The following is a 26,073-nucleotide window of genomic DNA, read 5'->3' on the forward strand; positions in this document are numbered from 1 at the left end:
TCCTTGTCACAGCTGTGGTTATTTATGGAACTTTTGTTTATTATTTGTTTATTAACTGTAAGACTTAATGCAAGCAGGGGCCATATTTACCTTTGCATTGTATCCTTAATGCTTAGCACAGGAAATGGTCTTTATAGGTGCTGAATCAATAATAGTCGATTAAAGACTCTAAGGCAGCAGCCATGAAATCCTCTCCATTCTGCTCATCTCAAAGGTTTTCTGTTTTCCTAGTTTAAAAAAAATATATATATATGTATCTTTATATACATATTTATATATATGTGTGTGTGTGTATATATATATATATATGCATATTTTAATATAGTTCAGTCCAGGAAAACATGAAGTGAGCACTTAGTACGGACCAGGCTTCATCTTGGGAGCTAGTGGATATGGCATTAATCAAGACAGCTTGATGTGTCCATCTAGCCTGAGATACCAAATCCATTCTGTTGCCCATTTACTAACCTGTGACCATGAGCAAGTTCATGGTGACCCAACCTCTTGGACTCTGTAAGTGTCTTCCACTGTGAATCATGTTAATCATGGAGCTCAAATTAAAGTGTCACTGATCCAAACTCAGGTCTGCTCTCCTGCATGTGGTAAAGCCAATCTACTGACACCCGGTCATGATGAAGGAAAATGCAGCTTACATTGTGAAGGTTGCCAATACAAGGACAGTGGCTTATGCTCCAAAACCCTAAACTCCTGGAAAGGTTTCAGCAAAACAGTTTTAAAGGCCAGGTGAAGGAGGAGGGTATGTGATCAATTCGTGGTGAACAATTCTCTGAACGGCTGATGGTGAGGGAACAGGATAGTGTCTCGGGGGTTAACATTATCGATGCAGTCCTTAGGTTCCAGGAAGCCTGGTCATCAAGTAGACACATCTTCCATTTGGTGGGGGATTGACATCTGTAAAACAACTCGGGAAATGTGCATCAGATATATTATCTAGGTACTTCAGAGAGGAGCCAGAGCAAAGGATGAAGGGGAAGGCTCTACAGGGCTCCACTCTGTTACAAAGGAGTTAGCATCTACAAGGGCTTTGTAAACTTGAAAACTCTACACAGATAGTACTGATAATGGAGAATGGCCTGGCCCCTGCTCCTAGAGGCTCCCTTTCCAAGGTGGGTGGTGTGGGAGGGGAGTGTCAGTATGCACTTTGTATGTTCTGACCTGCGGTGGATGGGACATAGGATACTGGCTTTGGGCTTGGACATGTTGATTTTTCAGGATTATCTCTTCTTTTACTTCTTCTCTTCTGTTTTTTTTTTTTCTTTCTTTCTTTCTTTCTTTAATTGTTTGGCCTAACATTTTCTAGGATAGCTGTGTCATTACTCTAACTTATCAATTATATGTGGATATGGTGAGGGTGGAACTGAGGGAAGAGAACCACAGGGAAAGCGGAGGCTGCGGAGGTTGAGCTGCCCTGAGAGAAAGCTCTGGGCTCGCCCTGCGGCCATCTCAGGCTCTCCCCGACCCAGGGCTGGGGTTGGGATATTGAGGGGGGCCACTGAAAGGTCAGTGCCCCTGAGGTCAGTACCCCTCAGGACCCACTTCTTCTGCCCCTCTCACATTCTGTTCCCTCACTGATCTAATGTTATCTTATTGTCCTTACATTGAACTGTGAATATCTGCTGTGAAACCACTGTATGTAAAGAATTGTTCTAGCTTGTGTGGTATTTACAAGCTTCCTCATAAGACCTGACCCTGTCTTTTAAAGACAATAACAATTGCTGGTATTTACTGATGACTAACATGTACTATTTATATACGACTATTGTGTGCATTGGGCTTCCCTGGTAGCTCAGCTGGTAAAGACTCTGCCTGCAATACAAGGGATCCTGGCTCAATTCCTGGGTCGGAAGGATCCCCTGGAAAAGGGATAGGCTACCCACTCCAGTATTCTTGCGCTTCTCTGGTGGCTCAGATGGTAAAGAATCTGCCTGCAAAGCAGGAGACCTGGGTTCGATCCCTGGGTTGGGAAGATCCTCTGGAGAAGGGAATGGCTACCCACTCCAGTATTATTGCCTGGGGAATTCCATGGACAGAGGACAGTCCCTGGGGTCGTAAAGAGTCGGGCACGACTGAGCAACTTTTGCTTCCTTCAATTCAATGTGTGCATTAGCATAGGCACTCTGCCGTGCTCCTTGGCATAGAGTTGTTTCATTTAATTGTCACAACATCCTTATAGGGAAAGTGCTGTTTTTATCCCATTTTACCATTTTACCAATGAGTTTATGTCATTTGCCCAAAGTCACAGGGCAGGGGTTGGCAGAGCTGGAGTTCTCACCCAGAGGGACTGCTCCAGAGCCCGGGTCTCAGCCTGTGTGTCACGTGGCTTCTGCGTTCTGTTAGAAAGAGAGGCATGATGCGTAGTCACAGCCCAAGGCAGAACTGCATACATATTGTAAGTGAGATACAAGGCATCAACTGAAGGAGTACAGAGGAAATACTGGGGTGGGGGGAAGAGGGCAGAGGAGGATGCCCTGAGAGGCATTTGAGAAAAGGCTGAGTGCCTCTGGGCCAAGGGTAACCCCGCTGAGTGGATGGAGACGAGGTTGTGTCGCTGGAGCTAGAGTATAGAATGCTGGTGCAGAATGGGAGGGAGAGGCAAGGTGGAATAAGACTGGCTCCCAAGGTTCCAGCCCTCAACCACAGGGATGCTAATGAGGCAGGGACACCCTGCAGGTCCTCCAAGGTCCAGCTTTCCCAGAAACACGCCCCTGGGGTAGAAATACACGGAGACGTGGTGCTGCAGCTGGCTGGCTGGACTTATTTAGGGCCAAGCAGAGCCCTGATAACTCCGTCTCTAGAGTCTGATGACCTGGCCCTGGCACCCTGATGCTCACTCTTGTCTCTGCCCTCCCTTGCAGCTCTTGCTGGAGGCCACCATGAGCTCCCTCTGGTGCTCGGGAACCGGAGACGTCATCGAGGACTGGTGTCGATGTGACTCCACTGCTTTCGGAGCTGACGGGCTCCCCACCTGCGCGCCTCTCCCTCAGCCCGTGTATGAGTCCCTCCTTTCTGGGCTTTCTCTTGCTGGAACACCTTAGCATTATCCTGCAAATGTATATTAAAGATTGTTCACTATTTTCCAGGTGATGGGCTGGGTACTGGGAAACAGAAAGAAAAAAGATGGTGCAGTGCCTGCCTTTGGGGCACTTTCAGTCTTTCAGGGGAGGCAGGTTCACAAATTTAACAGTAGTGGGGAAGGGTTTGATAAGAGTTATATGAGACTAACTGGTGGTTAGTGGTTAAGACTCTGTGCTTCCTCTGCAGGGAGCAGGGGGCAGGGGGCAGGGGTTGATCCCTGGTCTGGGGAACTAAGATACCACTTTCCATGTGGTGCAGCCAAAAAAAAGGGGGATCATATGAGACATTTAAAGACAATGTGAAAAAGAAATGGTCAAGTATGAATCTGAAGAATAATGAAGCCTTCATGAAGGAGATGGCACTGGAATTTCTCCCTGAAGGTGGAGAAAGCACGATAACATGGCTCAAAGCTAAGAGGGGAAAATGTGCTAGAAGTGGACGAAGTTAGAGATCAATTATAAGGCCCGGGCGAAAAGCACACTGACTGGGTGGCAGGCAGCGTGTAGAACGGTAAAGCAGTTATCACCCTTCCCCTTTAATAGACAGGGAAACAGACTCAGGAGGATGAAATAGTTTTTTCTAAAGTCATAGAACAGGAAGCAGAGCCATAGCTGAGAGACCGTGGTCTTAGCCATCATAGTACAGAGAGGATACCTCTGAGAGATGACTTTGGGTCAAACCAGTAGAGTTTGGTGACTGGTTGAGTATGGGAGTGAGAAGGAAGGAGAAGTTGAGAATGGACTTAAGCCTTATGACTGGAGTGGCTGGGAAGATGAATAGGCTACAACTGAGAAAAGAAGCATCCCAGGAGAAGCAGGTTTGAGGAGGAGGTTGACTCCCTCCGGACCTGCCTTAGAGTTATAGTGGGACAGTCTTACAGAGATGGTCACTGGTCAGCAGGAAAGATGATCTGAGCTCTGTAACAAAGTAACCACTAGAGATAAGAAGGTTGAACTCAGCCCCAAAGAAATGAGAAACAGAACCAGAGCTAGGAGAAAGGGTGCTCCAGACTATCAACCATAAAGAGTGGCAGGTCAAGGACGCGTGCTAAGGGGTATCTGCAGTTGAGGGGTGAACAAATGCAAAGGGCTCAAAGGTAGCTGAGAATGAACATGTCCAGCTTCCATCCCTGGACTCCATCCCCTCCGAGGAAGGCTGAACAGAATTGGCTGGACTCATGTAAAGGGCAGGAACCCCTGTTAGTCTCAAGTGGGGCTTCAACCATGGGAGTGAGGCACAGAAATACTGTGTCTACTAAAGAGGGCTGGTTGGACAAGCTAGAGAAGCCTGGCCCCATGAACTGTCACGCAAAGGGAGCCCAAAGGGAGGATCAGGACCTGGTAACTGGAGGGCTGAGTAAGTGGGAGCAAGAGGGTAGGAGGAAACAAGCAAGGGAGAGGCTGGCCTGGGTGCACACTGCCCTCTGGTCTGTTCCATGCAGGTGCTGGTGGGCATTAGAGGGCCAGGACTGAGCAGGAAGAACACTGAGACCGAGGAGAACACAGCGCTGGAGGGTCATTACGAGTCCAATGTCTCCTTAGGTCTTTTCTATTTGGGCAACTTTAGACACACCAGCCACTGGCTTCTTGCTCTTTATAGCCATGATGTGGACCTCTTAACTTGAAAGGGAATCAAGCTCATTATGAGTAAAAGCTCTTTCTTTTGGTATAAAGGGAGACCCTAAAAATGGTTCTTCTAGACTGATTCACCAACTAAAACCGCTAGCTTTGAAATACTGAAGCCACCAAATTGTTATCAGCAGGCGGACACAAAATCCAGTTATTAGTGTGAGCTGATTTCATTTCTAAAGCTGCATTGACTAAATGTCACAGCAAAAAATCAAACTGGGCTAAATTTCCATAAACAGGAAAGTCTATTAAGGATTTTGCTTTCCTTGTCAATTCTAATCACTTCTTCCATCACCAGACCTTAATTTCTTGAATTTTTATCAGTAGTTAGATATAGAGATGCACTCTAAGTTCTACACAAGCCTGTGTAAATCATACACAGTCCTATTTTTCGGTAGAGGCCACAGCCTTAGTCCCTATTTTCACAGAATCTGAATTCTCAGAAAGCCTTAGTTACTTAAGCTTCCTAATGTTTTTTTTTTTCCTTCAAAATAGCCCTGTGCATATGATTCTAATTAATGAATTTGTCAGTCTTTGCACTGTTTTGGGTCTGCTCCATCTTTACTGTCATATGCAAACTATGCACTCCTTCCTAGTAAGCCACTGAAGAGCATGTGGTTTGTATTATTTTCCCACCAGCTGAATTCCTTGCTGTCGCTCCCAGAGTCTCCCATGATTTCTTGTTAGAGTTCTTATCACACGTGATTCCAATCACATGTATAATTGTGTGTTGGTCTGGTGACCACTCCATAGAAGAAGGGACTGGAGCTGGCTCAGGCATCCTCAGCACCAAGCATATTCTTACAAGTAATGGGTGCTTAATAAACATGTGTTGAATTGAAATTGAACATTGCTTTGGTATGATCCGTCCACACTACCTTGCCTGGGAATCCTTGAGACCAGTGATACCTCTTTGAGCTCAGCAGAGACTAGAGGGCCTTGTTTATGGGTGGTCATGAGATAGAGGAGTCAAGGTTGGGAATGAATGGCAGGGACACATGTAAGGGAAGGCGGCTGGTGTGATCAAGAACTGGGAAAACTCCCCGAAGCCAGTGGTCTAGGAAGGAACAAAGACAAGAAGCAAATGAGAAACCTACAGCACACACATGAAGCCAGAACAAAGACAGAGAAGGGAAACCTCTTGGATCATTAGAAAATCCATACCAGTGGATGTCAGTAATGTTTCTTGAATCTCTACCATGCACAATCAGAGATGAGGTGGCAAAGAGTGGTCAAAATGGAAGCCTGACATGACATGAGGAGACAGTGAATTGGGAAAAGCGATGAAAGACTGGAATCAGGAATCGGGATCTTCATAGGAACCCAAGAGCAAAGATAGAAACTGAAATCAGAACCTGAAATTGCAGACGCAGGCCATCACCCTAAGGAGAACTGGACATGTGTCCAGCTCTCTCTGGCCCAGTAAAGTCCCCTGTGAACATGAACTCCAAACTGAGCAGATGTCGGTCCCCGTAACAAGAGGGGAAGCCAGGGTTCCCCCAGCAGGGCAGACCCTATAATGTTCTTGAAGCTGAGCCGACTGTCCTTAATAAAGGGTTCTCCCAGACATTACCTTCAGTGGGCCTTGGTATGAGTCTTATAGGGACATTTTCTTATTTTCAAGAGCAAATCCAGAAATTATATTTGCAAGCCTATAATGTGTTACTCCAAAGGCCCTCTCCACTCACCCTGTGCAATATAAGTATTCGTTTATCTTTGACTTACCTGCTTATTTATTTACCAATAAATGTTGAGTTCCCAATTTGTAATGGGCTCTTAGAGGAACAAAATATAGACTTTAAGGACCTTCAAGAATCTTTACTTTTTAGTCAAGGAGACAGGCTCTCAAATACATCATTTTAGTGGCTGGTCAAGAAAAGTTAGAAAAAAGAGAGTTTACCGTGTGACAGTTGGGAAGGTGGCCAGCGGTGGTATCAGGAGACATCCCAGGTCTGGGCCGGGTCCTTGTCTCACGTTTCTTCCTGTCTGCACTCAGGCTGAGACTGTCCACAGTTCACGAGCCCAGCAGCACCCTTGTGGTCCTGGAGTGGGAACACTCAGAGCCTCCGATCGGGGTGCAGATTGTAGATTACCTCATCCGTCAAGAGAAGGTCACTGACAGGATGGACCACTCCAAAGTGGAGACAGGTGAGCGTCTCCCACTGGGCAGGCTCATCTTGATCCAAGGTAGCGAAGAGAAAAGGAAAATGTCCTGCCTCCTGCCTTTGCCCCCGGTCCCCAGGATCCCCGGGTCACGTGGGAAGAGCAGGGAGAAGCAGCAGCAGCCGTCTTTCCCGTTTAAGAGTTTTTGCATTGTGAGTAGCTGATGAAGTCTTGTTTTGATTTTGTTTTCCTCTTTGTTTATGAAAGAGGTGTCCGTTTCATTGCCTCAAGGCACACTTACAAAGAAACAACAATATAATATGCTAGTTATCCTAGGCCACAATTAGGAAACAATTCTGTGTTAACCACTGCCATGATTACAGGAAAAAAAAAATAAAATCCCTTTGCTATAACCCCCACTCCCCACCCCAGCCAGGCAAAAGCATGTAGAAACAGATGTGCTTATTACCCTGTATCTTGTCCTAAAGCAAGGACAGGCTTTTGCCAGGTCCTAAAACAAGCAAGCAAAAGATCCTTTTGCTTGTCCTAAAGCAAGGACCTGCTTTTGCCAGGGCCTGCTGGAAGAGGGAAGTCTTAAAGGAGTGGAAGTACCCCGTGAAAAATGTTTCATGCCTATTTACTGTCTACACATAGATAAAGGTCAACATAAATCATTCCTAAAACTGACGCATGAACGTGGGCACCAGCAGGGTGGTCTCATTCAGGGCAAATAACTTCTGGTGAAGCTATCACGGAGGCTTGGGAACATATGCACTGCCTTCGGGCATGGAGAGCTGGCTCCTGCTTCTTCTGGGCCTTTCCTTATGTGCACAGGTATTGTGAAGGTCTGAGAAAAGGTCTGGCTGTGACCACTGACCAGAACAGATGTTCTCTGCCAGAGCCAAGAATGTGTCATAAAAGGGCTTGCCGGTGTGCTGGGTCCATCGTGCCTTGGTTGTTTCTGAACTAACTCTGGACAGATGGCTCCAAACTGATTAGTTAGGTGTGAATCACTCAGAAAAGACCATTCCTTCTAGGTCTCCTTTCCCTACTGGGAATTTAAGATCAGGGATCAAGACTTCCTTGGCGGTCCAGGGGTTAAGACTCCACCCTCCAACGCCAGAGATGTGAAGTTCTATCCCTGACTGGGGAACTGAAATCCCACATGCCCTTGGGTGCAGCCAAAAATTTAAAAAATAATAAATTCAGCTCAGTTCAGTCAAACAGTCATGTCCAAATCTTTGCGACTCCGTGGACTACAGCACGCCAGACCTCCCTGTCCATCACCAACTCCTGGAGCCTGCTCAAACTTATGTCCATCAAGTCATTGATGCCATCCAACCATCTCATCCTCTGTCATCCCCTTCTCCTCCTGCCTTCAATCTTTCCCAGCATCAGGGTCTTTTCCAATGAGTCAGTTCTTCACATCAGGTAGTCAAAGTATTGGAGCTTCAGCTTCACCATCAGTCCTTCCAATGAACATTCAGGACTGATTTCCTTTAGGATTGACTGGTTTGATCTCCTTGCAGTCCAAGGGAATCTATAAATTAATTAATTACAAAAAAAAAAAAAAAAAGAAGATGGGGGACCAAATGATTTGCATATTAAGTTTTCATGGAGTTGATCATCACCAGACATTGCTTGGCCATCACTGTTTCTCATGCCTTTTCTATTACTTGCTGTTCTGGGCAGAAACGGTGCTAAGCTTCGTAGACGACATCATCTCTGGAGCGAAGTCTCCTTGTGCGATGCCCTCTCAGGTCCCAGACAAGCAGCTCACCACAATCTCTCTGATCATCCGATGCCTGGAACCCGACACCATCTACATGTGAGTGACAGACACCCACCTCGTTATTCCTTGTCTTGAACGCCCCAAGACTTTTAACTCGTTCCTTTTTACTACTTGAGCTCCTTTACAGACTTGGAAAAATGTAAGTGTTCCAAATCTTGTCTCAATCATCATTATAGTGTTTTGTGTGTTAGTCGCTTAGTCGTGTCTGACTCTTTGTGACCCCATGGACTGTAGCCCACCATGGGGTTTTCCAGGCAAGAAGACTGGAGTGGGTTGTCATATCCTTCTTCAGGGAATCTTCTGACCCAGGTAGGTCTCCCACATGGCAGGCAGATTCTTTACCGTCTGAGCCACCAGGGAAACCCTGGCATTATAAGGGACTTTCTAAACAATGGATGGGGAGGATCAAAAAAGATAATATAATCCCATCCTAATTTGCAACACAGAGGGGAAAAACATAAACAGCTAGCTTTAACATCAAGCAGAATGAAATAAAAGCTAGATATAAAAGAGCAACAAACATGTTGTAGAAGAGAAAAGAAAGTTGTGATTCATTCTAAGTAGAGTGGAAGTCATCTGAACTGGGTTGTACACATTTAATGGCAACCCACTCCAGTGTTCTTGCCTGGAGAATCCCAGGGATGGCAGAGCCTGGTGGGCTGCCGTCTATGGGGTCGCACAGAGTCAGACACGACTGAAGCGACTTAGCAGCAGCAGCAGCAGCAGCAGCGCCATGTTAGAAAAGGCACACCAGGTGGAGCCAACAGCAAGGGCAGAGGTGAAGAGGGGCGATGGCGAGAGGCCAGGAGGTGATGGGGTGGAAACAGATGGTGAAGCAAGGGGCTAGACGAAAGTGAACTCAGGAGAATAAAGTGAATGCTGAAAGTCAGAGGATAGAATACTAAGAGCTCTGCTTTAAAAAATCTAGCCTCAGCCACATTGAAATAGCTTTATAGAGGTGAGAGGTGGTCTTTCTTCAAAGAGAATACAGCGAGCTCCTATCTTGGGGCACTTGGACCGGCTCTATTCTTGCTGGTAGCGCTTCCCTGGTTCCCTCTGTGCTCTGGGAACAACTGTGAAGTATTTTCGAAACAAACATAAAAGACACCAAAAGAGGAGAGATAGTGATGGAATCTAAGTCATGATGGGAACACTGGGGGACGAAGGCAGAATTCATAGTGATGAGTTCTGGGACCCTTTGACCCCATCAGTATGAAAAACATTTAGCAGTTTATAGATGAGGTCATGAGAATAGAGTTAAGGTTTCCAGAATAAATCGTTTCTATTTCCACAGTGAAAGAGTTCAAAGATGAAAAGCACAGGAAATGTGAGTGACATGGATTGCAAAATGAACTTCCATGCTCAGGCTGAATATCTTCAGTACAGGAAAGAGAGATGTAACCAAGGGGCTGGGCTGATGACAGCAAAATACATAAAGACAAGTGATATTCTGGAGGAGCCGGAAAATATAGAGAGACATAAATGGGAATAGTAGGACAAAGGCAAGTCTGCTCAGGATTCTCATTAGCTGGCCTGTGGTTTGGGCAGCCTTGGTTCAGTGTTAAAGGCTCCTCCTGCCAATGCAGGAGATGCAAGAGTCAAGCATTTGATATCTGGGTTGGGAAGATCCCCTGGAGGAGGGCATGGCAACCCACTCCAGTATTCTTGCCTGGAGAATCTCATGGACAGAGGAACCTGATGGGATACAGTCTATGGGATTGCAAAGAGTCGGACATGACTGAGTGACTGAGCATGCACGTCCTTCATTAGAGGAACCAACACGAGAAACAAAGGTTTGGAAATATGGAACACCTAACCCACTGGAAATGCCTCAAACTCGGTGCAACTGGAATTCCCATATATAATGAGGGCTCAGTAATTCCTGTCACTAAGTTACAACTGTTAATGAGGAATTTCAAGGCTCCTATGAGCGGGAGGCTGGCCTGGGTGTCTGTTAGGAGCACCAGTCCTTACCCACCCTGGGACCCTCCTCATGTTGGCCTTGGTCTGGCTACATTTCCTGATCAAAGACCTGAGTCTGATGGCTTCTCCAACTCTGCTATCCCAGGTGAGTTTTCAGTGTCTCCCACTTAAGTCTTGTAAAACACAAACGTTCTGTCAAGGTTGATTGCAGAAGAAATGATGAGACTGCAGGAGCCAGAGGGAAAAATAAACAGCCAACCTCCACTAGGTGGCGCTGCAGATCACATGCAGAGGGCACGCGGGCAGGCCTGGGAGAGAGGCTCCTCTCTGCAGAGCTATCAAGTGAACCAGGGCATCAGTCCCTGGCTTAAGGAGGGGAGCCCTGCATTAAGAGCTGAGAACACACGGGCCCCACACCTGGCTTTGTTCCTAGCCGACGAGTGATGAAGTGGGACACAACGTTTCTGCAGCTGTTTCCTTATCTGTAATACAGAGGAAGGCAGCCTTCACTTACGGCACGTTCACTAGATGTAGGTGTTTCTAGGAACCCTCCAACCTTGCGAGATTAGGGTTACTGTTCCCATTTTATAGTTGAGGAAACTGAGTTCAGCAGCACTAAGTAACTTCCTCTGAATCACACAGCTTGTCGTCTGGCAGTGGTGGGTGGTTAAGAACTGAATCAATGTTTGCACTTTCTTCACTGCATCTCACTCCCAGCCAGCCCAGGCTACTGGAAGGATAAAGCATGATCTTATTACTCACATTAAAGCACAGAGCTGGATCTTCACCTGAGGTCCACAGAGGCAGAACATCCTTTCAGTATAACTGGCTCACTTTGTCATCCTACCCACTTTATTTGACGCATTGGAAAAGCATTATTCTGAGAAAGGCCTACAGTGCAAAAACAGCTAAGAATCCCTGGTTAACAGGGAGTGTCCGGTCCAACATCTTCATTTTACACACGAGGAAACAGGCCAGAGTGGGGAGATGACTCCTGAGCCTTGTAGCCCACCATCCACATCACAGTGTGTGCCCACAGGAGAGCTGCTGCCTTTGGAGGGTGGGGGATGAGACAGTGAACAGATAATTTAGAAAGAGGGAGTGGATTTGGAGCCATCTGCAGAAACCACCACGCCTGGAGCGGGCAAGGGTGAAAGTTGCAGATAGAGGCAGTCAGCCCTCGGCAGGAAGCCCAAGGATGCTCCTTGCACATTAAGTTTCAGTCCTTTAAAACATCAGCCCTGGAGCCAGAGCAGGGTTTCAGTGGTTCACAAACACACATCCTCACGATACACGTGTCATCACACAGGCTCTGACGACAGGCTGAGCAATCCCAGCAGGCAGGCAGTGGTGGAAAGGGACCGGCGGCTCTGGGCAAGGCCGTAGGAGCACCTACACATCAGCCCTCCAGACTGGGGGCAGAGCTTATCTCTTCTGCCCACTGATTCCAGCTACTTACTGTCCTATAAGTGTCCAAAAGTAGAAATGATGATGCTGACAATGAACAGAGAAGACTTCCTGAAGTAACTGCACGTGACATTTCCGCTTGAAATGCATAAAGTGTTCCCCAAGCTTGCTTCAACAGTAAAAGTAATCTGGCTACTCCTCAGGGTCCCTCCAGGACTGAGAGAGCCAGGACCCCTGAGGACGGTCTCTTAGGCCAAGAGTCTTCTTTATTTAGAAGCATGTGGGGAAGCATTGCCTTTCCTAATACCTTGCTTTGCTATTAAAAATGATAAGGGCTTAGGACCCTAAATTGTATACTAATTGCCCAGTCAGAGCAATGAGAATTAAATACAGCACACACAATTTCATCCCAGCCCAGAATCCAGTAGACTTAGTGAGAACTCACAGCAGGATGAAGCACAAAGCGAAACTCAGAGGAATGGGCCAAGTGGGGTGGGGTGAGGATTAACTGCATCCCAGGCACTGAGAGAGAGCATCCATCTGACAGCCACTGTGCTGCCTGAGACTTAGGACGTTTCAGTCCAGGGAAACTGCTAGAAATCAAGCGTCCAATAAGGTGTGCTACAAGAGGTGGCTGGAACCCATTATCGACAGTCCAGGGCAGGTGACCCCTAAACTGGTAAATATTCAGGCAGACAGCATCACATGGCCCATCAGCAGCTAGCAAGATGCCAGCCCTGACATGGAGTCCTAAGGCAATTCTCAAGACCCTGGGAGGTGGACGGGAAAAGATGAAGCAGAGCGATCTTATAGAGGATGGGACATCAGGCAAGCTGGATCTCAGGGAGGGGGTTCAGGAGGTGGGCTCAGACACATAGTTGGGGAGGGGTCGGTGAAGGAAGAGAGCCTGGTGGTAAGAGCAGGGCACAGGGCCAGGCTCACGCTAGCAGTCCTGTGACTTTGCTGGCAGCGGGGCATTGACCTCATGGAGAATAGGATTTCCTCTTTGCTGACTCTGGTGAGAAGGGACACTGGAAATGGGGTCAGGGTAGAGTCTGCATGTGAGGGTGAGGGGGAATGCATTCATGTGGGAGTCCCTGAAAGTGCGGCACAGGTCTGCAGTCTGCCCTGCGTACCTCTGGGCCCATCCCTGACAAACAGCTCAAGATGATCTCGAGCAGAAGGGCAGAGAAGGAAGGTGGACCTGGCCTGAGACCGGGATGTGGGGATAAGACTGAGAAACAGAGCAGGTACCAGAAGGGCAGATCAGATGTGCCAGATTCAGATTTGGTGGCCTCAGTCACAATTCTAGAAATAGTGGCAAGAGGTTTGTGTTTGTGTGTTGCAGGGTCTAGAAGGAATGATGAAAAATTCTGGGGGCTGCATTGCTAGGGATCCAGGCAGCCCAGAGTGTGGGCCTGGATGCCAAGGGCTCAGATCTAGGAGGGGAGGGATGGTCGGGGAGAAGGGCAGCCAGCCCCTGAGTTTTGGATCAGGGTGGCAGAGGGGTTTAATACCAGGCAAGGTGCTGGATCTGAACTAAGGAGCAAGGCAAGAAGCAGAGGGCAGTAGAATTGACAGAGTCACATGTACACCTAAGATGGGAAAGCCACGCACCTGGTCCTTGTTTGATTGAAAGCAAAGAGGCGGGGCGGTCCTGAACAGCCGGTGGGGTGGGATTCCAGCATGAGACTCTGAGGAGGGCAGAGGGAGGGAAAACAGCACATCAGGACACACAGGTTCGTAGCACTGACCATTTCCTGGGTTTCTCGGCGGGTAGATGCAAGGCTGTCTTTTCTCTGCCGAGAGACTCGTGTATTTCCTGGCAGAGTCTTTAGGCAATTTCCATTTCTTTCTGCCTCACCAGTTCAGCTGTCTGAGGCTCATTTACCTGAACAGGTACCCAAGCCCCTCTGTCTCGGGGCCTCTTTCTTCTTTTCACCTCTCTTCCCCGCTACAGCTCTGCCCAGAGGAAAGAAGATCCAGACTTGCCAATAAATGCAACCTCCCAAGGAGACACAGCAAAAGAGAAAGAGACAAGAAAAGCAGTGTTAATGATTTGCTTTAGACTCACTAGATTAGTTGTTAGAGGCCCTGGGCACTGACACCAGGGGTTATCTTCATGGTTATATTCAAATTCCTCCCTGAGTAGCAGAGCCTGGTGTTGCTTTTTCCTCTGCATCCAGCTCCGTCACCCGAGGGGGAAGTTTTACATTCAGCCTTTGATGGCTGGGTCTTTATCCTCTTTCTGGGGTGAGTGTGTGTGTGTGTGTGTGTGTTGAAGGGTGGAGGGGGCTCTTAGAACCACATCTTCTCATTGCCAGGGCTAGCATAAGGTTTCCACTCTGGCCTCCTGGTCCATGGCTGGTAGCATCTCCATGGGTCAAAAGGAGTCTCATGTAGGAAATAGAGGGTTCAGTCATAGGCAAGTCAGGCCCCCTGATTCTGGCTGTTTCACTTCTGACTTTAAAGAGGAAAACTGTCCTCAGTGCTTGGCACAAAAACCTCAACTGAGCACAAGATGGACAGAACAGAATTGATAGTCGTGTCATTGGGCGCCAGGTACTATGTTAGGTGTTTCTGAGCCTTATTATCCTGTTTCATCTTCACAGTGATCTGCAAGCAATTTTATTATCATCCCCATTTCACAGAGAGGGAAAATAAAGCTCAGAGGTGTTAACTACAACTCCACATGGCAGGAAGTAGAGGTTTCAGACCCACATCAGACCATCTGTTTCTGTAGATGCATGCTCTTTTCCTCAGCTCAGTAGTTGTCAGGATGTAACAGTCATCAGGCGACCCACTCCAGTGTTCTTGCCTGGAGAATCCCAGGGACAGGGGAGCCTGGTGGGCTGCCGTCTATGGGATCGCACAGAGTCGGTCATGACTGAAGCGACTTAGCAGCAGCAGCAGCAGCAGCAACAGGCATCAGAGTCACCTGGAAGGCTTGTCATAGCACAGATTTTGTCCTCATGCCTAGAGTTTCTGATTCAGTAGATCTGGCACGGGGTATGAGGAATTTCATTGCTGTCCACTTCCCTGGCGATACTACTGGTCTGGGGACCCTACTTGGAGAAACACTGCCCTGTGCCAAGATGGTTGCTATCATGCAATATCCTCAAGACAGCAAATGACAGCCCAGGACCTACCAAGAAGTAGTAAAAGACACTATACTACATACTTTATGACCTGGGTGATGGTGGTAAGTGCACGACTGGGTGGCAAGAGTAGCCAGGGGAAACCCGTCCATCTGGGCAAGGCTGGGTTGTCAGCCAGAACCCGGTGAGTTCTCTCTGTTGATGCCCTCCTCTCCCTGCCAGGTTCACCCTGTGGGGCGTGGACAACACAGGGCGACGCTCCAGGCCAAGTGATGTGATTGTGAAGACCCCTTGCCCCGTGGTGGATGATGTCAAAGCTCAAGGTAAGAGACACGGAGGCCAGCAGAGTCTGCTGAGGGATGCTCCGGGGACCTCCCCTCGCCATGGGGAGCAAGGGAGTCAAACAGAGCAGTCTGGAGTTCAGCGGGGAAGGGGGAGAATTCAAGGCTCAGGAGTGGAGCAACTCCTTTGCAGGAACTCCTCAACCTCTGCCTCTGGTGTGGAAATCTGCATTGCGCCCCGGTATTCCACATGGCCTGTGAGTCAGGGATGTAGCAGACACTGGTAAAGGCCCCAGCCACACATGGCAGTACACCAGGTGCTTAGGGACGTGACGCCAGGTGCTTTAATACCTGTGACCTCTGCCCTCAGGATGCTCATCAGCTCACTTACCCTCTTCCCGTTTTTTTTTTTTTGGTACATCTGAAAGATTATTCTGAGTTAAAGGAAGTTAAAGGAAGACCACAGACTTAGAATGCATTGCTGTATGACTCCCTCCTACAAAAGATGTGTCGAAGTCTTCACTCTGTATTTTGGAATTGTTATGGATCACTTCTTTGGTAAAGAATTGTCCTTTTTCAATGCACCAGAATGAGCCCTTGTCAGTTAGGAAGAGTTGGTTTTCAGTCAACATCCATTATAGAGATAGCACATTTCTGACTGCTGCTTCTCATGAAGCTTCCTGGTGTCTGGATAGCATCCCTTGCTCTAAGGTGTATTACATTCCCTCCACAACCAGGATTTTACCCTGCTGGGCACCCCTTCTGCAGGGCCCTGGCACTAGTTAAAGTGATCTGATCAACTACCAATATGTACTAGCACTTGGACTGCTAATGGAGCAATCAGTTCAGTTCAGTTCAGTTGTTCAGTCATGTCTGACTCTTTGTGACCCCATGAATCACAGCACACCAGGCCTCCCTGTCCATCACCAACTCCTGGAGTTCACCCAAACTCATGTCCATCGAGTTGGTGATGCCGTCCAGCCATCTCATCGTCTGTCTTCCCCTTCTCCTCCTGCCCCCAATCCCTCCCAGCATCAGAGTCTTTTCCAATGAGTCAACTCATCGCATGAGGTGGCCTAAGTACTGGAGTTTCAGTTTAAGCATCAGTCCTTCCAAAGAACACCCAGGACTGATCTCCTTTAGAATAGACTGGTTGGATCTCCTTGCAGTCCAAGGGACTCTCAAGAGTCTTCTCCAACACCACAGTTTAAAAACATCAATTCTTTAGCGCTCAGCTTTCTTCACAGTCCAACTTTCACATCCATACATGACCACTGGAAAAACCATAGACTAGACGAAGCTTTGTTGGCAAAGTAATGTCTCTGCTTTTGAATATGCTATCTAGGTTGGTCATAACTTTCCTTCCAAGGAGTAAGCGTCTTTTAATTTCATGGCTACATTCACTATCTGCAGTGATTTTGGAGCCCCCCAAAATAAAGTCTGACACTATTTCCACTGTTTCCCCATCTATTTTCCATGAAGTGATGGGACCAGATGCCTTGATCTTCATTTTCTGAACGTTGAGCTTTAAGCCAACTTTTTCACTCTCCTCTTTCACTTTCATCAAGAGGCTTTTTAGTTTCTCTTCATTTTCTGCCATAAGGGTTAGCAATAGCATGTGCATATTAACAGAAATGGTGACTGATGTTAGAAGTTTAGGTTGCTCAGGTTTTGATAAGAGAAGTTTTCTTGCCAAGCTGGCCTGTCAGATCAGATCAGATCAGTCACTCAGTCGTGTCCGACTCTTTGCAACCCCATGAATCGCAGCACGCCAGGCCTCCCTGTCCATCACCAACTCCCGGAGTTCACCCAGACTCACGTCCATCGAGTCGGTGATGCCATCCAGCCATCTCATCCTCTGTCATCCTCTTCTCCTCCTGCCCCCAATCCCTCCCAGCATCAGAGTCTTTTCCAATGAGTCAACTGATTGCATGAGGTGGCCAAAGTACTGGAGTTTCAGTTTAAGCATCAGTCCTTCCAAAGAACACCCAGGACTGATCTCCTTTAGAATAGACTGGTTGGATCTCCTTGCAGTCCAAGGGACTCTCAAGAGTCTTCTCCAACACCACAGTTCAAAAGCATCAATTCTTCGGCGTTCAGCCTTCTTCACAGTCCAACTCTCACATCCATGCACGACCACAGGAAAAACCATAGCCTTGACTAGACGAACCTTTGTTGGCAAAGTAATGTCTCTGCTTTTGAATATGCTATCTAGGTTGGTCATAACTTTCCTTCCAAGGAGTAAGCGTCTTTTAATTTCATGGCTACATTCACCATCTGCAGTGATTTTGGAGCCCCAAAAAATAAAGTCTGACACTGTTTCCACTGTTTTCCCATCTATTTCCCATAAAGTGATGGGACCGGATGCCATGATTTTCGTTTTCTGAATGTTGAGCTTTGAGCCAACTTTTTCACTCTCCTCTTTCACTTTCATCAAGAGGCTTTTGAGTTCCTCTTCACTTTCTGCCATAAGGGTGATGTCATCTGCATATCTGAGGTTATTGATATTTCTCATGGCAATCTTGATTCCAGCTTGTGCTTCTTCCAGTCCAGCGTTTCTCATGATGTACTCTGCATATAAGTTAAATAAGCAGGGTGACAATATACAGCCTTGACGTCCTCCTTTTCCAATTTGGAACCAGTCTGTTGTTCCATGTCTAGTTCTAACTGTTGCTTCCTGACCTGCATACAAATTTCTCAAGAGGCAGATCCGGTGGTCTGGTATTCCCATCTCTTTCAGAATTTTCCACAGTGTATTGTGATCCACACAGTCAAAGGCTTTGGCATAGTCAATAAAGCAGAAATAGATGATCTTCTGAAACTCTCTTGCTTTTTCCATGATCCAGCGGGTGTTGGCAATTTGATCTCTGGTTCCTCTGCCTTTTCTAAAACCAGCTTGAACATCTGGAAGTTCACGGTTCACGTATTGCTGAACCCTGGCTTGGAGAATTTTGAGCATTATTTTACTAGCGTGTGAGATGAGTGCAATTGTGAGGTAGTTTGAGCATTCTTTGGCATTGCCTTTCTTTGGGATTGGAATGAAAACTGACCTTTTCCAGTCCTGTGGCCACTGCTGAGTTTTCCAAATGTGCTGGAAGCAGCACTTTCACAGCATCATCTTTCAGGATTTGAAATAGCTCAACGAGAATTCTATCCCCTCCACTGGCTTTGTTCGTAGTGATGCTTTCTAAGGCCCACTTGACTTCACATTCCAGGATGTCTGGCTCTAGGTCAGTGATCACACCATCAATATTATCTGGGTCGTGAAGATCTTTTTTGTACAGTTCTTCTGTGTATTCTTTCCATCTCTTCTTAATATCTTCTGCTTTTGTTAGGTCCATACCATTTCTGTCCTTTATTGAGCCCATCTTTGCATGAAATGTGCCTTTGGTATCTCTGAAGAGATACCTAGTCTTTCCCATTCTGTTGTTTTCCTCTATTTCTTTGCATTGATCGCTGAAGAAGGCTTTCTTATCTCTTCTTGCTATTCTTTGGAACTCTGCATTCAGATGTTTATATCTTTCCTTTTCTCCTTTGCTTTTTGCTTCTCTTCTTTTCACAGCTATTTGTAAGGCCTCCCCAGACAGCCATTTTTCTTTTTTCATTTCTTTTCCATGGGAACGGTCTTGATCCCTGTCTCGTGTGCAATGTCACGAACCTCATTCCATAGTTCATCAGGCACTCTATCTATCAGATCTAGGCCCTTAAATCTATTTCTCACTTCCACTGTATAATCATAAGGTATTTGATTTAGGTCATACCTGAATGGTCTAGTGGTTTTCCCTACTTTCTTCGATTTAAGTCTGAATTTGGCAATGAATTCATGGTCTGAGCCACAGTCAGCTCCTGGTCTTGTTTTTGCTGACTGTACAGAGCTTCTCCATCTTTGGCTGCAAAGAATATAATCAATCTGATTTTGGTGTTGACCATCTGGTGATGTCCATGTGTAGAGTCTTCTCTTGTGTTGTTGGAAGACGGTATTTGTTATGACCAGTGCATTTTCTTGGCAAAACTCTTTTGTCTTTGCCCTGCTTCATTGCGTATTCCAAGGCCAAATTTGCCTGTTACTCCAGGTGTTTCTTGACTTCCTACTTTTGCATTCCAGTCCTCTATAATGAAAAGGACATCTCTTTTGGGTGTTAGTTCTAAAAGGTCTTATAGGTCTTCATAGAACCATTCAACTTCAGCTTCTTCAGCGTTACTGGTTGGGGCATAGGGGTACCACAAGCTGGCCTGTGTGGTACACCTCAAATCACGCCAGCTGCCTCAAGTTGGTTATGAGTTGACATAATCCCACAATGTTCAAGGGGTGATGCCATGGTAATGCAAAGTCACACTGGGAAGAGAGACCTAAACCTACTTTATTTATTTAAAAAAATATTTTATCTATCTATTTACTTTGGCTGCGCTGGGTCTTCTAGTTGAAGAGAGCGGTGGCTGCTCTTTGGCTGTGGTGCGTGGGCTTCTCTGGCTGTGGAGCAGACTCTAGGGCTTGTAGGCCTCCGTAGTTGCAGCACGTGGGCTCAGTAGTTGCTGCTCTCAGGCTCTAAAGCTTGGGCTCAGCAGTTGTGGGCTTAGCTGCTCTGAGTCATGTGGGATCTTCCTGGACTAGGGATCGAACCTGTGTCTCCTGTTGCAGGGTGGATTCTTCACCCCTGGATCACCAGGGAAGGCCTGTTGTTGTTCAGTCCCCAAATCGTGACTGACTCTTTGCAACCCCATGGACAGCAGCACACCAGGCCTCCCTGTCCCTCAGTATCTCTCAGATTTTGCCCAAGTTTCACGTCCATTGAATTGGTGATGCCATCCAACCATCTCATCTTTTGTTGCCCTCTTCTTCTGCCTTCTAGGGAAACCCTAGATCTACTTAATTAGGATCCCTGATGCTGTAGCACTTTAGAACTTTTGAAAGGGAAGGACCTTCATTTACTGCCTCATTAAACATGCATCGTACTCTAAAAGCATAGTTATTTTCAACACAGAAATCTGATCATTGTAATGCCTCATCTTACAACCCTTTAATGGATTTCCATTCTTTTCCTGATGAAGATAAAAATATGTATCAGGCATATTAGGACCTAAATAGAGGAGCCCTTGCCCACTTCTCTGGCTTCTTCTTGCCCCTGCTCCCCAGCAATCTCTGTATTTTCTGAAGCCTCACTGCCTCTCTCAGTACCTCGGCACATCATTTCCAACACAGAGGCTCTGCCTATGTTGGCCTTTGACCTCAAGTGTACTCCAGCCCCACCCCTTCCACTCATCAACTCCTCTCAGTCTACAGTTCTGAGCGAGCATCCCTGCTCCGAGCAGGGGTCCAGGGCCACAGCTCAATGCCCTCTTGGTACCATGTTTCTTTCCTTCAGAACACTTATCTCAGTTTGTTATTATAATGCCTTATTCAATGCCTGGGAGAAGGCAATGGCACCCCACTCCAGTACTCTTGCCTGGAAAATCCCACGGATGGAGGAGCCTGGAAGGCTGCAGTCCACGGGGTCGCTGAGGGTCGGACACGACTGAGTGACTTCACTTTCACTTTTCAGTTTCATGTATTGGAGAAGGAAATGGCAACCCACTCCAGTGTTCTTGCCTGGAGAATCCCAGGGATGGGGGAGCCTGCTGGGCTGCCGTCCAAGGGGTCACACAGAGTCGGACTGAAGCGACTTAGCAGCAGCAGCAGCATTCAATGCCTGTCTTCCTCATTAGTCAGTGAGTTCCCTGAGAGCAGAGTTCTGCTCACAATGGTGTCCCTAACACTCAGAAAGCAGCATGCTGACCAACTGGTTCCAGAAAACTTAGACTGTGGAGTCGGACCATGCAAGGTCAAGTTTCTGCTCTGCCATCTAACTACTTGACCCTGAGAAGGTTATTTCACTCCATGCCTCAGCTTATTACTCTGTAAAATGGAGTGGGGATTATGATACCCTAAGTAATTAGTTTCCAGTGAGAGTTCAATAAGCCTTTGACTGTGTGGATCACAACAAACTATGGAAAATTCTGAAAGAAATGGGAATACCAGACCACCAGTAGTCATGTATGGATGTGAGAGTTGGACTATAAAGAAAGCTGAGTGCTGAAGAATTGATGCTTTTGAACTGTGGTGTTAGAAAAGACTCTTGAGAGTCCCTTGGACTGCAAGGAGATCCAACCAGTCCGTCCTAAAGGAGATCAGTCCTGGGTGTTCACTGGAAGGACTGATGTTGAAGCTGAAACTCCAATACTTTGGCCACCTCACACGAAGAGTTGACTCATTTGAAAAGACGCTGATGCTGGAAAAGATTGAGGGCAGGAGGAGAAAGGGATGACAGAGGATGAGATGGTTGAATTGTGTCACCGACTCAACAGACATGAATTTGAGCAAGCTCCGGGAGTTGGTGATGGGTGGGGAGGCCTGGCGTGCTGCAGTCCATGGGGCCACAAGGATTGAGACACAACTGAGCAACTGAACTGAACTGAACTGATAGTTCAATAAGTAAATTTATGTAACTTTTTTAAAAAATTATTGGAGTATAATTGATTTACAATGTTGTGTTAGTTTTAGATGTACAGCAAGGTGATCAGTTATACATATACATAGATCCATTCTTTAGGTTCTTTTCCCACATAGGCTATTGCAGACTACTGAGTAGAGTTCCCTGTGCTATACAGTAGGTCTTTATTCATTATCTACTTTATATATACTAGTGTGTATATATAAAGTGTATATATAAAGTGGACCCCAATCTTCCCATTTATCCCTCCTCCCTCTTATCCTGTGGTAATTCCCATTTTGCTTATAATGTTAAATTAGATATTTAGAGGGTTATTATGTAAAAGACAGAAAACCTTCCTTTGTCTCTCAATGCTAATGAAGAGAAGACCTCTATTAGAAAATAGTTTTCAGCTATATATCAAAATAATTCCCCCTGTCAGGACTGTTGGTCTTCACTGAGATGTTATGGCTGACTGGAGACCTTTAAGTATAAGACCAATGTGCTTCTCTCTGGAGTGAATGCTGCCTGGCTTGTAGGGTGTGGACAGAATGAGTTTTGAACATCTGAGAAATCCCTCCATGATGAAAGCATAATCTGAGGTGGAATATCCTTAGAGGAGAGACTGGGGAGGACCCATGGCACCCTTACCTTATCATCTCTTGATTTCTTACTCCAAGCCAGAGCAGGGACAGGTGGTGAGAAGGTGCCCCAGTTCTTTCTGTTTTGGAGACTTTGCCAGTGTCCTTGCTGGCAGCAGCAGGCACCCTGGACTTCCTTGCTGAGTAGGCAGTGGGCTGGTTGACATCAGTGGGTGATCAGCAGGTAGGCGAGATGCCTCATAATGCCACCTGCAGGAAGAGATGGGTAGAGCAACTCTGGAATAAAGAGTAGGACTTCCCAGGTGGCACTAGCAGTCAAGAGCCCACCTGCCACTGCAGGAGTCATTAAAGACACAGGTTTGATCCCTGGGTCAGGAAGATCCCCTGGAGGAAGGCATGGCAACCCACTCCAGTATTCTTGCCTGGAGAATCCCATGGACAGAGGAGCCTGGCAGGCTACAGTCCATGGGGTCACAAAGACCTGGGCACGACTGAAGCCATTTAGCATGTACACGAGGTAGAGTAATCAGCCAGGGAGAGACCCCTGTACTATTTCTCTGTGGGGCTTCTTTGTGTTAATTCTAGTACCCAAAGCATATCAAAATATGCTTCTGATCATTTGTGCTCCCTGGCAAAGAAGACTTTCTGAAACCCCAGCAGCGTAGCTGAGAGTACAAGAGGCAATTTAATGCTGAGAGAATGAAATAATGTTTCCAGGTCCTGTTATCCTTCAGCCAGGAAGGAGTCCTGTACAGGGCAGGTGTGGAGATTAATGAATTAGACTAATTAAGGGCATCCTTGCAAATTAGTACTGGCCTAGCAGTTATCCAAAAAAAAAAAAAAAAAAACTTTGTCTTCTTCAAACCCAGATGGTGATCATAAATATAACTCACTTGAGTGGAGTTTACAACTAGTAACAAATGGGAATTACCTTTTAAGTGACCCAGAGCATGACCTCAGCTCCTAATTATCTAACAGAAAGCCAGACTCTATTTCTTATATGATCATTTTCCTAAACTAGGAATTCTTCTATGAAGAATTTTAGAACCTCATGACTGTAAAGCCTTTGACCAAAAAAGTTTCTACCAGTAAAACCACCCTTCTCCTAGCAGGAAAGGCTATGTTCAGTAATAAGATCAACTTAGTCTCTAGGTTTGGGGTGCGGCCTTATAGGAGTTCTTCACTAAGCAAAGGCTAGTTCTGATCCATCTTTCCTCCAGCATCCATCCTCCTCTCCTGATGCCAAGCATAAATCCTATCCATTTCTTCATTGCTACTTCCACAGCCATTTATTCATTAATAACACACCCTGGTATTAGATGCTAAAGAAACAAAAAGAACAAGGCTCAGAATCTATTTGCAAGAATTCTGTAATCAGATTTCTGAATTTATCAAATAAAACAGCTTATTTCAAGCCCTTCCTAAATATCTGACTTAGGCTTTAGGGGGGAAAAAAATCCCTTGCCTCATGGAGACTATATTTAAGCAGGGATGACAAAGCAAAAAACCAAAAAAAAGTTGGGAAAATAAATACTGTGTCAGATAGTGACATATGTTATGGAGACATGCAAGCAGGGGAATGGTTTAAGAGCTGCAGAGAGTAGAATTTCAACTAGAGTGGGCTGGGAAGCAGATGAGGAAGGAAGACACACAGACGTCTGAGGGAGGGGCCTTCTGCAGGTTTCAGCCATCGTAGAGATATGGAGGGAAGGAAGAGTGTGCCAAGGTCAAGGGCGAAGGGAGAGTTGGTTGCCATGTAACCGTGCTGGTCCCAGAGGAAGTAAGAAAGTTTTGAGAGAGTGAATTAGTATAGAACGTGATGGTCAAAGAGTGGTCCATACCAGCAACAGCAGCATCACCTGGGAGCTCATTGGAAATGCAGACACTCAGGTTCTATCTGAGACCTACTGGATCAGGAACTCCAGTGGGAACCAGAAACCTGGGCTTTCACAAGCCCTCCTGGCTGTGAATCAAGTTTAATTCTCAAGTTTGAGAATCCCTGGTGTGAAGGAAGCACAGAGCAGCATAGAGAGAGAGAGGCGAGGGAGGGGACAGACAGACTTGGAGGATGCGGGGGAAGGGACTTTGCAGTTTGGACAGTGCTAAGAATCGGAGAAGGCAATGGCACCCCACTCCAGTACTCTTGCCTGGAAAATCCCATGGACGGAGGAGCCTGGTAGGCTGCAGTCCATGGGGTCTCGAAGAGTCGGACATGACTAAGTGACTTCACTTTCACTTTTCAGTTTCATGCATTGGAGAAGGAAATGGCAACCCACTCCAGTGTTCTTGCCTGGAGAATCCTAGGGATGGCAGAGCCTGGTGGGCTGCCGTCTATGGGGTCGCACAGAGTCGGACAAGAGTGAAGTGACTTAGCAGCAAGAATGCAAAGCAGGGGACCTGGATTTGATCCCTGGGTTGGGAAGATCCCCTGGGGGAGGGCATGGCAACCCACTTCAATATTCTCCAGGTGAGAATATTGACACCAGGACAGAGAAGCCTGGTGGGCTAGTCCATGGGGTCGCAAAGAGTCGGACACGACCGAGTGACTAAACACAGCATGCCAGAATGACAAAGATAAAAAGCCAGTTGGGATTCATGGTCCTCAAATTTTCATGTGAAATTCTATGGTCAATTACATCAGTGCAGGGGCAGACCGGGGTTTTAGGTAGTTCCCCACCAAAACAATGAAACTGATGACTTAGGACCTCCATTCAGGAGACTTTCATCACAGCAGCCAAGGAAGCCATTGCAGAAGGGATAGATGCTTCCCAGGATGCTTATTTCTTAGTAAAAAGAGCAACCACTGCTGGGGGATAAGAAAGCTCCCTCCTGCCCTTGGAGTCACTCCTTTTCATTTAAATAAGACTATTTCCCCCTGCCCCGCTCTTGCCCTGTGTTTCAATCTCTGTCTCATGGCACTGGGAAAAACATGATCAAGTAGAGACCCAGTAACAGTGATTTTTTAAAAATAATATCTAGTATTGTCCAGCTCTCTCCCTCCCTCACTTCCAAACACCATGGGTGATCCACGTATTTCAGATCTGCTGGCCACCATATCTGGGGAGCTTCTGTGCTGGTGTTCCCTCTCCCTGGTCTGCTCTGCCACAGATGTCCCCAGCTCATTCTCTCCCCTTCTCCAAGCCTCAGCTTGATTGTCATCTTTCCAGTGATTCCCTCATATTTAAAATTGCAGTGCCTCATCCAGCACTCCCAGTATTCCTTCTCCTGTTTTACTTTTTAACACACCGTATTTTACTTATATATTATGTCTATTGCTTCACTGAATGCGTCTTACCACCAGACTGTATCCTAAAATGAGAACTTTTATCAAAGTTTCTCCCTTGTGTAGCCCAAGTACATAGAAAAATGTCAAGCATGTGGTAAGCACTCAGTTAAAAATGTTTTAGAATGAATCAATGAGTCAGTAAATGTGTACTTGCTCCTTCCAGACATCATGTAAAAGAAAGGCTTTACATTCATCATCACTTTTAGCCTCACAGTACTCTTGGAAGATATGCATTATTGATCATCAATGAACAAACAAGGAAACTAAAACCCAGAGAGGTTAAGTAACTTGTCCAAGGTCACACAGCCAGTGGAGCCCAACTCCATTCGGTGCTATGGTGCCTGTTCTAAAACCATAACTTTGGGCCTGAGGCCTTTAATCCCAACCCTG

At 46.6% G+C, this 26,073-nt stretch overlaps 1 protein-coding gene across 1 annotated transcript in view; it reads left to right on the forward strand.

Annotated features, from left to right (window-relative positions):
• ASTN1 (astrotactin 1) overlaps nucleotides 1-26,073 on the forward strand; it is a 356,585-nt gene that overhangs the window by 314,786 nt on the left and 15,726 nt on the right. Inside the window, exons 18-21 of the mRNA XM_086342418.1 lie at nucleotides 2,877-3,010; nucleotides 6,721-6,872; nucleotides 8,520-8,655; nucleotides 15,270-15,370. Coding sequence (XP_086198544.1) covers nucleotides 2,877-3,010; nucleotides 6,721-6,872; nucleotides 8,520-8,655; nucleotides 15,270-15,370 — 523 coding nt within the window. The remainder of the gene's footprint in view (nucleotides 1-2,876; nucleotides 3,011-6,720; nucleotides 6,873-8,519; nucleotides 8,656-15,269; nucleotides 15,371-26,073) is intronic.

The sequence above is a fragment of the Bos grunniens genome, chromosome 16 (assembly GCF_055505025.1).
Source record: "Bos grunniens cultivar Pamir isolate PY7600 chromosome 16, Bosgru_T2T1.0, whole genome shotgun sequence".
In the NCBI taxonomy this organism is placed as follows: Eukaryota; Metazoa; Chordata; class Mammalia; order Artiodactyla; family Bovidae; genus Bos; species Bos grunniens.